Source organism: Melanotaenia boesemani, chromosome 11, assembly GCF_017639745.1.
Source record: "Melanotaenia boesemani isolate fMelBoe1 chromosome 11, fMelBoe1.pri, whole genome shotgun sequence".
NCBI lineage: Eukaryota > Metazoa > Chordata > Actinopteri > Atheriniformes > Melanotaeniidae > Melanotaenia > Melanotaenia boesemani.
The window spans coordinates 33,478,894-33,492,572 of NC_055692.1; the positions used below are offsets into that span (position 1 = coordinate 33,478,894).

The following is a 13,679-nucleotide window of genomic DNA, read 5'->3' on the forward strand; positions in this document are numbered from 1 at the left end:
ATAAGGATTACCAAACGCTTCTGACCCACCAACGGGTGGGCCGGGCCGGTTTGGGATATGGTTTGCAAACTGTAATCTCGTTGCGTTCCCACAGCCAACCATAACCTACCCAAGAACCGGAGTATCAGCCAGATAGTGATGTAATAGCATGACGCCGTCACAACCCCTCCTTGATTTATACCCAAATCATGACTCAAAACAGAAAGAAACAAAGGAGGAGAATGGCAGTCATGCTACAGTTGTGTTCTTTAATTTTTCCGGTGTTTCGTAACACCATTATAAAACAAGATTTAATCAGCAAAAATAAAATATTGCTCTAACCCAGAGCTGACTTTTTCATTATCTGTCATTTTGACAGATAGGGTCATGATATATTTTTACAAGTCACTTTATTTATTTATTTATTTTTTATATGATAATTTCATATTAAATAGCATTTCATTTTCATTAATTTGTAATGTAATTTTTTAATGTAACACAACGTTTTCTCTGTAGTGATAAAAATCACTGTGTCCCCAGTAGCTACATAAACAATCAAATTAAACAACTGCAGTATGAACAGTTCATCTGCTGTGGGCTGAATACACACACCTTCATCTAGAATTTGGATTCATACATACACACCATATAGCCGCCAGACAAATTATTCAGCCCCATTTACATGGGACTCCTCATGCGAGTGTAGGGAACAGGAGAAAACATAAAAATTGCTCCTACAAAGCAGAACGCAAAGTTTAAGTCAAAACTTGAGACTTTCCTCTTTATAAGTTTATCATTTGTGAAAAATATCCAGTGATGAAGGTATTTTGGTTATTCAGTTTGTAATTCCAAACAACTTAAAATGGCAGCACGCAGTTGAAGGCTAGCTGAAGGCTAGCTGAATTCATACTTAGCTAGCTTAAAATATCTCAGTAGCTGTGTCCCAATTCAGCGTCTGCACACTTCGAAGTGAAGATTCGTCGGCTACATATGTCATTGTGGTGTGCCAAGCACTGTCCCATTAGGAAGGAGCCTCCGAATCCACCCTATAAATCTCAAGTTTGGCCTCAAACGAAGGCTGCTGGCGATGCATCATTCACGACCTCTTTTCTCCCAGAGTTCATTAACAAGATTGCGTTGAATGAGCAACGAAGCTCAAAAGAGTAGCCTACGTCTGTTGTTGTTGTTCTTTTTTAGTAGAAACGTGACAAAACTAACCACATTAAAAACATGTTTGTTAAACAGCGGCATTAAAATTCTGTAAAATTTGATATTCATGGGTTTTTAAGGGGTTAATGAAGTGTCTACCAGCTGGAAAACTACAGAGCGTCAGACAGTTTTTTTTGTTTTATGGTTTCTGTTTTTTCCATTATTACTCGGTTGGTGTTAACATTCACTTAAGTGTCCTATGATATGCAAACAGTCATTTTCAGAGGTTCAAGTGATTCAACCTTCTACAAGGCTGCTATGGGAAATTCTTTTTGGCTAGGTATGCTGTCCCATTTCACGAACGTTAAGCGGACTTCGAAGTGCAGACCCTGAATTGGGAAACAGCTAGTGGTTTAGGGGCGGCATGGCTCAGTGGGTAGAGTGGTCATCCTGTAGCCCAAGGGTTGCCGGTTCGATCTTGACCCCGGTCGAGCTCATGTCGAAGTGTCCCTGAGCAAGACACCAAACCCCAAAGTGCTCCTGATGGTTTGTGGTTGCCTTGCATGGCAGCTTCCGCCATCAGTGTGTGAATGGGTGAATGTGACATACATGTAAAGCGCTTTGGATAAAAGCGCTATATAAGTACAGACCATGTAGTGATTTTTTAAAATTATTTTTTGTCTAACCTTCTCCACAAGGCTCAAACATAAGACTTTACAAACGAATAAACAGTATTACTGTCACTTTTAGAAATTAAACCAAAGACAGAAACAGAGGACCAAAAAGAAATGTGTGGTACTGGGATTCTGTAGCCAGACTGGGCTTTTTTCTGCTCCTAATTTCTGCTGTACACCCTTAAAATAAAACCTTTTTAATTCACCTTCACTTTTTCTGACTTCATAGAGCAGCATAGTTTGGACTGCAGAAGTTAAAAAAAATAAATATAAAAGGGAGTCAAATTCGTTGACTTAGATTTATTTATCTGTGTGTTTCTCAATCAGTGATGGCCGTGGGTAACGACAGTCAAACGCTCGCTTGCTCCTCATTTGCTCAGAGCTGGTGGTGTAACAGTTTGCTCAGAACTCTAAGTGCTTGTTAATTTAATGTGCAAAAAGTTTCTTGTCAATCTGAATGCATTTTTAATGAAAAAGCTCCTGCCTCTGCAGAGGACAGGGGGCTGTTGTTGCTGGTTAACTGGGGTTTGTGTGTGTGGTGGAGAAAGTAAAAACTCCAGAGGCCCAGAACAGGTTGAACAAATGGCAGCAAGAGGTGTGGCTAACAGGACAGCAGGAAAACACATAAGTGCAATGTATTCAGGGCAGAGAATAACCCAGATGGTACATATTGGATTATGCCGACATCTCTTCTACTTTTGCATCCTGTGATCTCTGTTCGCATTCCCAGCAGATAGACCTTCAAAAAAGATCTGAAAGGGGGAAAATACTAGCATCTGCCTGCACAAACATGACTGGAACACACACATACACCATCTTCTACCCACATCTCTTCGTTAATGACAGACCTTAGCTCAACCTTTCCTAACATACGTATGTGTGGTGTTGTGTGCTGAAAATAAGGTGAGCATGTTATTGGGAAGGTGGGGGGATTGCAGGCGGTGTTAAGTCAAGCAGGAACCCTCAATGTTGCTAATTTATTTACAGATTTAATTAGATGGATAGAGCCCTCACAGATATAAGAAAGAGAGGAGAGATGTTGCCAGCGTTACAGCACTTTAATTATGGTAGCAGGCTCCTGATCCCTGCGCTCTGCTGTCTGGGGAGCCAGTTAATTAAAATCCTCATTATTTTACTTTTAATTAGTTCCCCCCTCTTTTGTTTCCTTTCACCATATGGCCATGTTCCGTGGTCAAATTAACGTAATTGAGCTAATTAAGCCGATCACTTTAATTATTCAAAGCGTTCTGATTGGCCAGGAGAACTTTTCTCCCTCTCCCCTCCCTGACATTCCTGAATGAGGCTCTGAGTTGTAAAGTCGCTCCCTTTGTCATCATGCTTCTCTTCTCCCCTTCTGAATGCAGTGAATTATGGCTGCAACATGCCTCGCTTCCTTCATGTTCCAGCACTGTCTCATGTTTCACACCCATACAATTTGGGGTATGCAGCACAGCAATGTGGCCCAGAACGAGTTCAAAGACGAAAGAAGAACTTGTTCTTTAACAAACTATCCTTGTGACAAATTGGGTGTGTGTCGGAAGTTGCTGTGGCTGATTTTCCACGTTCATCTTAAGCTGTGGGCCTGAAAGCTACCATAAAAAGCAGCTTTCAGACAGATTGTCAGCACGGCTAACATCTATCAGCACACTAAAATTGAATTTACATGCCAGGATTTTAAAAAATGGTGACAACCAGATGGTAGTTTTACAGCAAACATACTTATGCTGAGCTCAGTGCCTCAGGGTGGACAAGACCTGTCTATCAACATTCATCAGGAGGGGGGAAAAACCCAGAAAACTCACCATACCATACCTTGCTTTCAGCTGGTTTGCTTATCATTACAGTTAATGTGGAAGTCTTTATTTCCACAACCACATTTCCAAACTGCAGGATCCAAGCTATGATACAATACTTAACTCAAAAATAACATTTAATTTAAAGTTTTTATATAAGCAAACTGTTTCAACAGCATATATTTCACTTAACAAAGGTTGTTTTAAATGTAAGCCTTTTTCTGAGCAATTAATGTAGTTTACATTTCTGGTTTGTTTGGAATATATAGAGCAGGGCTACTCAATTTGGTCCGACGAGGGCCGGAAGCCACCAGGTTTTCCATGTATCCCTGCTCCAACACACCTGACTCAAATTAATGAGTTGTTGTGCAGAACTGGACAGGCTGTTAAATCCATTTAATTTGAGTCAGGTGTGTTGACAAAAAGGAATATACCAAAAACCTGCTGGATTGCGTCCCTCGTAACACCGGATTGAGTAGCCCTGATATAGAGCATGAGTAATGATTGGCATCAGAGCCGAACTGACAGAAAGTCAAACTTCATCAGTAAGATACCGGACCAAAACTCTTGTGTGTCGGCCACATATCTCTGCACAGAAGCCAGCTGAACGTCACGAAATGCTCTGTGATTACAAAGGCAACATCTGTAGTGTCAAAGGTCACAAAGGATCAGTTTATCATGATAAAACACTCACACACCCCCATCCCCAAGGATCCAGGAAATCATGAAGATTATTATACTTACAGAATGTTTATCTATCCTCACACAGTAGACTGATGGAAATCAATACCTTTTTTCTCTACTTGTTTTAGCTGCTTTTACCTTGTTGGCTTGTGTAAATGCTATGCTAATGCAGCATCATGACTCTAATGATATATAAATCTAAATTATCCATTTTTCCCCAAAACTGAAATGATTGCCGCCTGCTCCATCCATCCATCCATCCATCCATCCATCCATTTTCTTCCGCTTATCCGGAGTCGGGTCCCGGGGGCAGCTGCCTAAGCAGGGCAACCCAGACTTCCCTCTCCCCGGCCACATTCACCAGCTCATCCGAAGGGATCCCGAGGCGTTCCCAGGCCAGCCGAGAGATGTAGTCCATCCAGCGTGTCCTGGGTCTGCCCTGGGGCCTCTTTCCGGTGGGATGTGCCCGGAACACCTCACCAGGGAGGCGTCCAGGAGGCATCCTAACCAGATGCCCGAGCCACCTCATCTGCCGCCTGCTCTCAACATTTTAATGAAAACTTGTTGCTTTACGAGCAATTTTTTCCATCATGTACCATAAAGACACGACAAAGTAATATAAAGTGGAAAAGCTGTAAACAGCAATATTTCTCGGGATTTGATAATTTTCTGGAGTTTTGTGGGAGCAGTGATCTATGGATCTTACATTAGGTTGAAAACTAGACTCATGATGCTGCATTAGCGTAGCATTTACACCTGCCAACATGGTAAAAGCAGCTGAAAAGCAGTTTCAATGACATGCAGCTAACAAAAACACAAAAAGTAATGAGCATTCAGCATTAAAGGCTGTTCACAGCTTAAGAAAAGTCAGTGAGATAATTTTAAGATGAAAACATGGCTAAACAACTTTACATCAGTCTGTAGCACAGCAGACTGGACTATCAGAGATGTATAAACCACATCAGTACACTGGGCCATTCCAAGAACTCGCCTGGACTTCGCATGCTTCAATGGAGGACATCTTGACAACATCTCGGTTCAAAGATCTTTATCTTTTTTATCATGCATATAAAAATACCCTGCAATCTTCTTGTATCTTCACACAGTGTGAGGTGGAGAAGCTTAGGCAATTACACTCATCTCCATGTGTTAATATGATTAATTAGCAGGAATAAACACTTTCCTATGACACAGGCTACATGGTGAGCCACACACCTGCAGAAGCTCTGATAAAAGAAACGCCTCGTGGCAGAGAGCTTTTTCATGAGACCTGCTAATTGGCATCTGAAAACGTTCTGGCTAATTAGGAAAAGGCAGATGAGGCTTGATTAGTTTGAATGCAAAGTGTAACTTGTGGTGCAGTGGGACCAGGGAATGTGCCGAGGTTTTATTTCTTCACCATCACGATACGAAGATAATTGTAATTGTGATCATTTGCATACGTTAATGAATTTGCGTGACGCTTCTTGATCAGACGTGGAATAAATAATTGATGCGGTATCAGCACCGACCATGACAAGTGGGACGTTTAGAAATAGCTAAGCGCATTAAGGTGCAAGTTTGATGGCTGCCACGCTCCTAGGCAAGGTGTGAAAGTAGAACAGATGCTATCGCCTACTTCCTGCATACAAACATTAATTCCCAACCTCTGATGGTATGTCGAGGCTTTAAAGTTTTTCTCATAGCATTGAAAAGGCACACTGAATTAGATGCAGCTTGAGAAAATACTTTTCAGAAGGCTTGCAGAGTGTGGCAAAGAACAAAGAGCTATGATGAGAAACAAACCAGGCTGTGTGGGAGCTTTAATTGGAACATGGTAAACAGTAAATACATCAGATTGCTTCAAATGCCCTGGATGTAGAAGGGGCCACTCCCCTTTAATTAGCCTGCTTTCAGATTAGGCTTTATTAGAGGCAGGCAGCCAGCCAGCCATCGAGTCAGTCAGCCACAGGATATGCCCCAAGTTCAGCCTCCCAGGAGCTCCAGAAGCACAGATATAGGGCTCATGTTTAATTGCTTCTGTAAATGGTCAGAGCTCAAGCCCCCTAATTCCATTCCTCAGGGTAATCAGGCATGTTTTCACCATACAGGGCCAAAGAGAGTGAAAGAGCCAGTAACATCCACCATGATAGGTACCATGCAGCTCAATGCCACTGTAATACCGCAATGACCTCAGGTCACTTCGTGACATGTTACAGGAAAACTCTTTAAATAGGATTCTTTGTTTTTATCCCCACAGTTTGTTTGTTTTTAAACACATTGCACAGGCTTCTGGTAAGAAACAGTATAGAAGGGAAAAAAAACAAAAACAGCAAAACCACAACTGGAGCATTTCACTTCTTTGCACAGGATGTGCATGAACGATAACGGCTTGTTTCCTATAAGCACTCCAAAAGTTTCTGTTCCTGGTTTTTAAACCTATATACCTGCCTAACACCCACACGTGATCTTCAGATTATCATATACAAGAGAGAGATCGAGAGTTCTTTAGAGAGAAACTCAGGGGAAACAATGCAACGTGGTGTGAGCGGTTATTTTACAGCAGTCTTTTAAACATTCTCACAGACACCCTTTGTTTCTCCTTTTCATGAAGATGCTGCTTTCCTCCAGCTTTTGTTCAGTCCTGAAGGAGGGCTTTTGCCCGTGCGGTCCACATTTAAGTCACTTTTAACACCGAATACAACAGAAACAGGACCTTGTGGGGTAAAATCTCCATCCACTCCGGAAGAAGGAAGAAAGAAAGGCAGTGAGGCGATGAGGCTTTACGACGACAACAGCGACGGTAGCAGGAGAGGAGGAATGAAGGATGGGAGGGAGGAGGGATCGCACTGTGACTCCGGCCATTCAGCACACCTGTGGATGGGATTAGTTGGAGGATCCCAGGAAAAGGGTTGGATTTACATAAAACATGCCTTGCAGTTGTTATAAACAAAACTTTTATCATATTTGAACAATTTAGGGTTAAAAGAAACTGATGAGCGTGACAAAACACTAGAACCAGGTAAAAGATGATGTGTAGGACAGACAGGTTTCCTATCACGTAATTATTCATTTTAAACTTATTCTAAATATGCATATTTACCTTCTGGTCTGTCAGCACGGAGCTGCTCTGAAGTGGGGGCAGGTGGCTGTTGAGCAAGGCAGCACCAGGCCTGTCATGTTCACAGAAGATTGTACCATTGATGTAATGGAAGCGATCCCCAGGCATTAGTCTGTTTCTACAGGTGGCACAGCTGAAACACTGCAAAGAAATGGTTAAAAATGTTTTTAAAATACTGTTCAGGAATCTTAAAACTACCAAATGTGTGCGAATGGAGCCAACAAACGTACTTCATCATCTTAAATTAACCTCACAATGGAGTTGATTTAGTCTGTGAAGTCATTTGTTGTTGGCTGAGCTGTGTGGGAAAACACTGAAACATAAAACTAAATAAAGTGACTTGATGAGACAAAATCACAGTCGATGTCTCTCCTGACACATCTTTCAAAACTAAATCCCAGACGTGTCTGTCATGCAAACAGCGGGAGATGAAGCACAAAGATGTGAAAGATGGAGATTTACCTTGAGGTGGTAAACATTTCCCTGTGCCCTCATCACCATTTCGTTAGCTGGGATCGACTGGCTGCAGGCGCTGCACGCCCCGCTGTGCCCAAACAACCTGCAAACAAAGAAAAAAAAACACACAAATTGCTCATCTCCTCCAGCTTTCCTCTCAATCCATCCCTCCACCCTACCTGTACCACCTCTTCCTCCCCTCTCACCTGATGTAGTCACTGCGACACAGAATCATGCCCCCTTTGCTGTAGCAGGTGGTGCCGATGTCCCCCAGCTGGGCCTGGCAGCAAGAACACTTGAGGCAGCGTGTGTGCCAGTAGCGCTCCATGGAGAAGAGCAGAAAGCGATCAGCGATCTTCCCCCCACATCCTGCACACGACCGGGGGGCTGGCGGTACCCCCGACACTTGGCTATTCACCATGCTGCTGTGGCCCCCTCAGGCTCCTGGACAAAGTGGGGAGACATAAGAGTTTGAGACAGCGAAACCCAGCCTACATTACTTACTCATACACAGATTTAAAGAATATTTACTGTGAGAAATATCTTTATTTGAAGTGAATATGAGCTAAAACAATATATATGGCAACAGAAAATCAGTTTTCTCCACTTTCTAAGTTGACCTGAAGAAAACAAACGGATAGGTCTGAAATTATAAATAATCCCCCAAAAATAATACAAACAGTGCATGCAATAAGAGGAAAATTCTGTTTGGTGCATTTTAACTTTAATCTAAACTGATCTAATTCATGATTTGACAACAAAATATCTGCAGTTTCATGTCATGAGGTGGATTTTCTGGAGACGACTTGTAGTTTTCCTCTTGTTTACTATTCTGGCTTTATAAAGCTTAACGGACATGATTTCACGAGCTTCCAGCTTAAGGGAAAGCTGTACTCAGGAATGCGCGCGCGGACGGGAAACAGGAGGAGAGGAAACACTGTTACCTTGTCGAGACAAAGCTTTTCCTCCTTCCGTGAGAACTTTTGTGAAACTGTGAATATATGTTCGCAGGATCCTCGAGTTAAAGTTGTAAAACAGCCCTCAAACGCGGCATGTTGTCTCCATGGCTGTGCACAAAAAAATAAAAGAATAAACAAAAGAAAAGAAAAATGCGGAGCGGCGCTGCTTTAAGTGAAAAGGAAGCAAGGAGAGGGAAACAGCTGAAGAAACTCTCCGGCATCCAGCTTTGACGGTGAATAACTACCAGTAAGTGTGTGGAGGAGACATGACGCAGCGTCTAATCTCGTCTTCTCTGTCACAGATGTCCAACCACGAATAAGCCGTCCTCTCTTGGCGATTTTGACAGCGACTCTATTCATCAAATTGCGCAAGCAGGGCCGCTTAAATTGCCAAGAAGAGACGCAGCAGACGGGAGTTGCGCCGCAGCCAATCAAAAAGCAGAGGGGCGTGTCCTCGGTCAACATGATTTATGAGTTTATAGTGGCTCATTAATATGCACATTCACACACTTAAAGCTGTTTTTACCGACTGTTAATACATGAACCGCCGGATAACCTGGATGCTTCAAACATTACAGGAAACAGACCATCATTAACTGGAATTTCTGTCTAATATTAAAGTTCACACAAGAAAAAAAAAAAAAGAAAAAGAAAAGAAAAAGGTTTCTTGGCATTTTTTTTTCTTTTCCTTGGACAATAATCATAAAAATATTTTTTTTAATAAAAGGTTTAACATTTAATATGAACAAACCAAAGTATCAACATGCATCTCAATTTTAAACAAAGTAAAATTGTTTCTTGATTTTAAGTCACTCCGTAACATATATTTTACATACTTTATATATACTTTACATATACTTTTTTAAAATATATGTAACATGGTCTTACTTTACTTCCACTACTGTATACTAATATGGGGTAATAACTACATGACATCAAAAAAGAGCAATAAGGATTATTCACAATGTCGGTTATCTGGATACTCACTCACTTATTATTATTATTATTGTTATTGTTATTGTTATTGTTATTGTTATTACTATTATTATTATTATTATTATAAAATCTTATACTGTTGGAAAGCCTGTTAATTTGTCTTTTTAACATTTTCTTTTTACAATAACACACACAAAAAGAAGACAATATAGTGGCACATCATCATCATCAACAACAAAAACCATTTTGTTGTTGTTGTTGTTGTTGTTTTTGTCTTTTTTAAATGGGTCATCTTTTATATGCAAATGGAAACATGTTAATTATCAAGCCAGACAGGAGTGGACGGAGAGTGAAGAGAAAATGAATAATACATTTTATATAATACACAATACATGGTTTACTTGTCTACCTAACCACTGAAGCTGGAACACCCCAGGTTCTACGTTACAGAGTGTAGGATGTGACAAGTGGGAGAAATCCTCTTTAGTCTCTAATGGAGACAACTATGTTTGACCAGGCCTATCATTCTGGCTTCACTGAGCCATGCCAATACAATACATTATAAGGAAGCTGTGCTATCCAATGATGAATTAAGGAGATAGTGGAATTACACCACAATGCCAGTATGGCCTTCTTGGCAGCAGCAAAGACTACAAACAACAATCTATGCAAACTGAGGAGAGACAGCAAAGGCTAGGGTTAGACCGAACATAGACCCTAACAACTCAGACAGCATCAATATGACCTGAATCCAAGAATCACTGATCACAGAGCATTCCCAGAACATGTGCAGCGTTGTGTCCAGTGTCTGATCCTGATGCTGATGTTTAAACTGAACCCTGTCTTCCTCACACACCTTTTCAGCTGTCAGTGCACGTGTAGATTGATCAAGCAGGAAATTATCGATATGTGTCACCATCCATAGGGAGCTCTGTCCAGAGCTAATCCTCTTCTCCACAGGACCATCCTTGCTGTGGGAAAGATGTATAAGGCTGTCCACCAGGCACAAAATGGAGGCTATTCTGATTATTTCCCTTTTAAATGGGGACATAGGTTGTGCCATTGAGAAACTTCCTAAACCTTCAGGCTTTTCCTTCCAGAGGTTGTATACGAGTGATCCAGGAGGGGGACAGAGTCGTGCATTGGTAATAATAAAGATCAGGAAGGCCTGAGTCAGCTGTTGCTTTCGATGCAATAATTATTTCTAAATATGATGTCAAATTTGATGTTTTTTATTTTACTGAAGGTCAGAAAAACATACAATACACAAACATAGCACAATAAGTATTGAAATAAGGGTTTTCTGGATTATTTATTTGTTGTAAAAATGAATCTTGGAAATAAATAAATATAAAAACCCATCCTGTCTGAAAAGGGGCTACAAAAAGTTTTAGCCTGTTTATGTAAAATGGAAATAAACAGACTTTCCAAAAAAATATTTACTGCTACAGAGCACAAAAAAAGGAAAAAAAATCCACCAAACCCTCATGTCTTCACTTTATGTACTATGTGTTAATAACACATTTAATTAAAAAGCAACATTAAATGTGCTTCCAGGATAGATTAAAGCAATGAAACTACTTTGACTACGTCACCATTTCTGAAAGCTATCAATACTCAAAGCCAGCACCACAAATATAAAGTTATTATAGTGTACACACTACACGGTGGTAAACGTTAAACTTTTTAATCATGTAATCTGGAATCGGATGTACCGAAGCAAACACACATTTACACACTGCTGTCAGAGGGCGGAGCTTACTCACCATCTGATGTCAGAACGTCAATAATACGTCTGATGTTCTGGGTAATTTCTTAGGTTGAAGGCTGCATTTGCGGTCTGTATTTCTTTGGGTTCATTATAATGCAGGTAAAGTAAAGCCACACATTCTGTTGGCCATCAGAAACGGTGGTCACCTCTCTTATAGTCTGAACTCTTTTAACATTTTATGTGACCCTCACATAGCCAGGATCACAGAGGTCGCCATTTCCGGCATTAGAATGTGTGACTTTACTGTTCCTGCATTTAAATGAACTCTGACTTAAATACATGTGTTTTTAAGACTTTCCTCGTCTTCTAAGACGTACATAGGGAAAAATGTACACCGCCGCCCCCTGTGGTCACAGATTCTGATGGGTTTCAGATTTTGGTGTAACACCGGCATCGTATCAGAACAAGTGAAGTGCTGGTTTCTCTCATGCAGGGTTCAAACATGCAGGTCTGTACTGTTACACCATACATGTACTCTCCCACTTGATGAGAACATAGTTAAAGATGACTCCATGTATTCTTTTTTCGATATTCCTATATGTTAGTCCTTGTGGTTTTCACACCACCGAACACTAAAATGTGAATTCATCTTTGTAATGAGAGGTTTATGAACGTCCTCCTGCCTGCGTGGGCTTTCTCCACATGCTCCAGCTTCCTCCCACAGTCCAGAGACATGCATGGTGGATTAATTGCTGAGTCTAAATCGGTTGTGGGTGTGAGCATCTATGCTAGTCTTCCTCTTTGTCTTAACCATGTGATATTCTGCAACCCTCCATAAACAGGCTGGTTTTGCTGACAGTTTGTTCAAATCCTGCACAGACTTTCTCATTGATGAAGTGTTGCTTTTTCATTTCACCTACAAGCATTAGTGCATAAGCACAAATCTGCCCTTTTAACCCCATTTTCTGATTTCTTTTCTCAGCTCAACATGCAGATGTCACCCCAACCAGGATTTAAAAACAAAATAAAATAAAAAAATAAACCAGCCCGCTGAGGGGCTAGCATCTGCTAACTTATCTTGCTAAAAAGTTTGTGGAAGTAAGTAGTTTAACGTAATCCTCCGCAAACCTTCCTTTCCTGTAATTTGTCATATAAATGTATGTAAAGTGGTAACGTATATTATCCAGAGTCAAAGGTTAAAATCTCGAACACAATTCAAAAAGTCTTGTAAACCCCATCACCTCCACCCATCCAGTCTTTTGTTGATTGTTTTTGATCAGAAATTTTGGCTACAGTAAAAGTGGCACACACTCCGTCAGCCACACGTTCATACTCTGATAAATGAAAGATAAGATGATGAGAAGAAAGAGAAACTTCTATAAAAGAGGACAATGAACTGTTACAGTTCCTTGCTTTGACCACTAAAGGGCAGTGAACACTCACAATTCACTCTGCAGCACCAGGACAAAAGTAGAAGTTTTTACACATTAAATGGATTTTAAATCAATATTTGCAGAGAAGAAATTAAGAAATCTTATGTGCACGCAACAGAAAAGGTAATAGAAAACAAAACCACTTCTGGACACACATATACACACACATATATGTGTGTGTGTGTGTTTGATGACATTTAAAATTAAAATAAAAACAAGAAAAACCTGCTTGTAGTAAATTCTCCAACTGAAATTGCAATTTAAGTTCAGTTAATCTCATTTAGTTTCTCTCACATCAAGTTTTTCCACAACCTTCTTACAACCTTACAGCTCAGATTTAACAAGTTGATCAAAGTTCTGAAAAAATCTAATCATTCTGGTTAAATCAAGTCTCTAAAATTTCTTTGTTTTTCTTTAGTGGTAAAGCCAGTTTGTTAAACCATACAGCCCTTAACAGATTAGCTAACCCTGACAGGTGATGATTTTACAGTTTCTGACTTGGTCATTATTTGACTTTTCACCTGCCAACATAACTGGGTCCAAACTAAATATTTGCTTGTTTTATTATTATTATTATTATTATTATTATTATTATTATTATTATTATTATTATTATTAACATATACCATTTCTGCTACCAATATATACTATTATTATTACACTGTTACTTTTACTATTATTATATTATCATCTCAAAAGTGCCCTTAAGTGTATCTATTCTATTTTTCTATTTTCAATATTTCCTCTTATTGTGTTTTGTGTGTGTGTGTGTGTGTGTGTGTATTTTTGTGTATTTTGTGTACTA

General features: G+C 40.2%; 1 protein-coding gene across 3 annotated transcripts; it reads right to left on the bottom strand.

The window, feature by feature from the left end:
* Nucleotides 1–6,063: 6,063 nt before the first annotated feature.
* si:dkey-90l8.3 (LIM domain transcription factor LMO4-B) lies at nucleotides 6,064–9,180 on the bottom strand. Of its 3 annotated transcripts, XM_042000449.1 has the most exons (6): nucleotides 9,040–9,169; nucleotides 8,780–8,902; nucleotides 8,042–8,279; nucleotides 7,842–7,938; nucleotides 7,362–7,520; nucleotides 6,064–7,132 (listed from the first exon to the last, which is right to left on the bottom strand). In XM_042000449.1, the coding sequence occupies exons 3-6, from the start codon at nucleotides 8,254–8,256 to the stop codon at nucleotides 7,124–7,126; spliced, it is 480 nt and encodes a 159-aa protein (XP_041856383.1). In that variant the 5' UTR covers nucleotides 8,257–8,279; nucleotides 8,780–8,902; nucleotides 9,040–9,169; the 3' UTR covers nucleotides 6,064–7,123. The 3 variants fall into 3 exon arrangements, with proteins under 3 accessions (XP_041856383.1, XP_041856382.1, XP_041856381.1); XM_042000448.1 differs by having other exon boundaries at nucleotides 8,042–8,284; nucleotides 8,780–9,180; XM_042000447.1 differs by having other exon boundaries at nucleotides 8,780–9,179.
* Nucleotides 9,181–13,679: the final 4,499 nt, after the last annotated feature.

Coding starts and splice junctions, on each gene's coding strand:
- si:dkey-90l8.3 (XM_042000448.1), bottom strand. CDS start 8,256: ATGGTGAATAGCCAAGTGTCGGGGGTACCGCCAGCCCCCCGGTCGTGT. Junction 7,939..8,041: donor TGTCGCAGTGACTACATCAG/GTGAGAGGGGAG, acceptor CTTTGTTTGCAG/GTTGTTTGGGCACAGCGGGG. Junction 7,521..7,841: donor GAAATGTTTACCACCTCAAG/GTAAATCTCCAT, acceptor ATTTCTTTGCAG/TGTTTCAGCTGTGCCACCTG.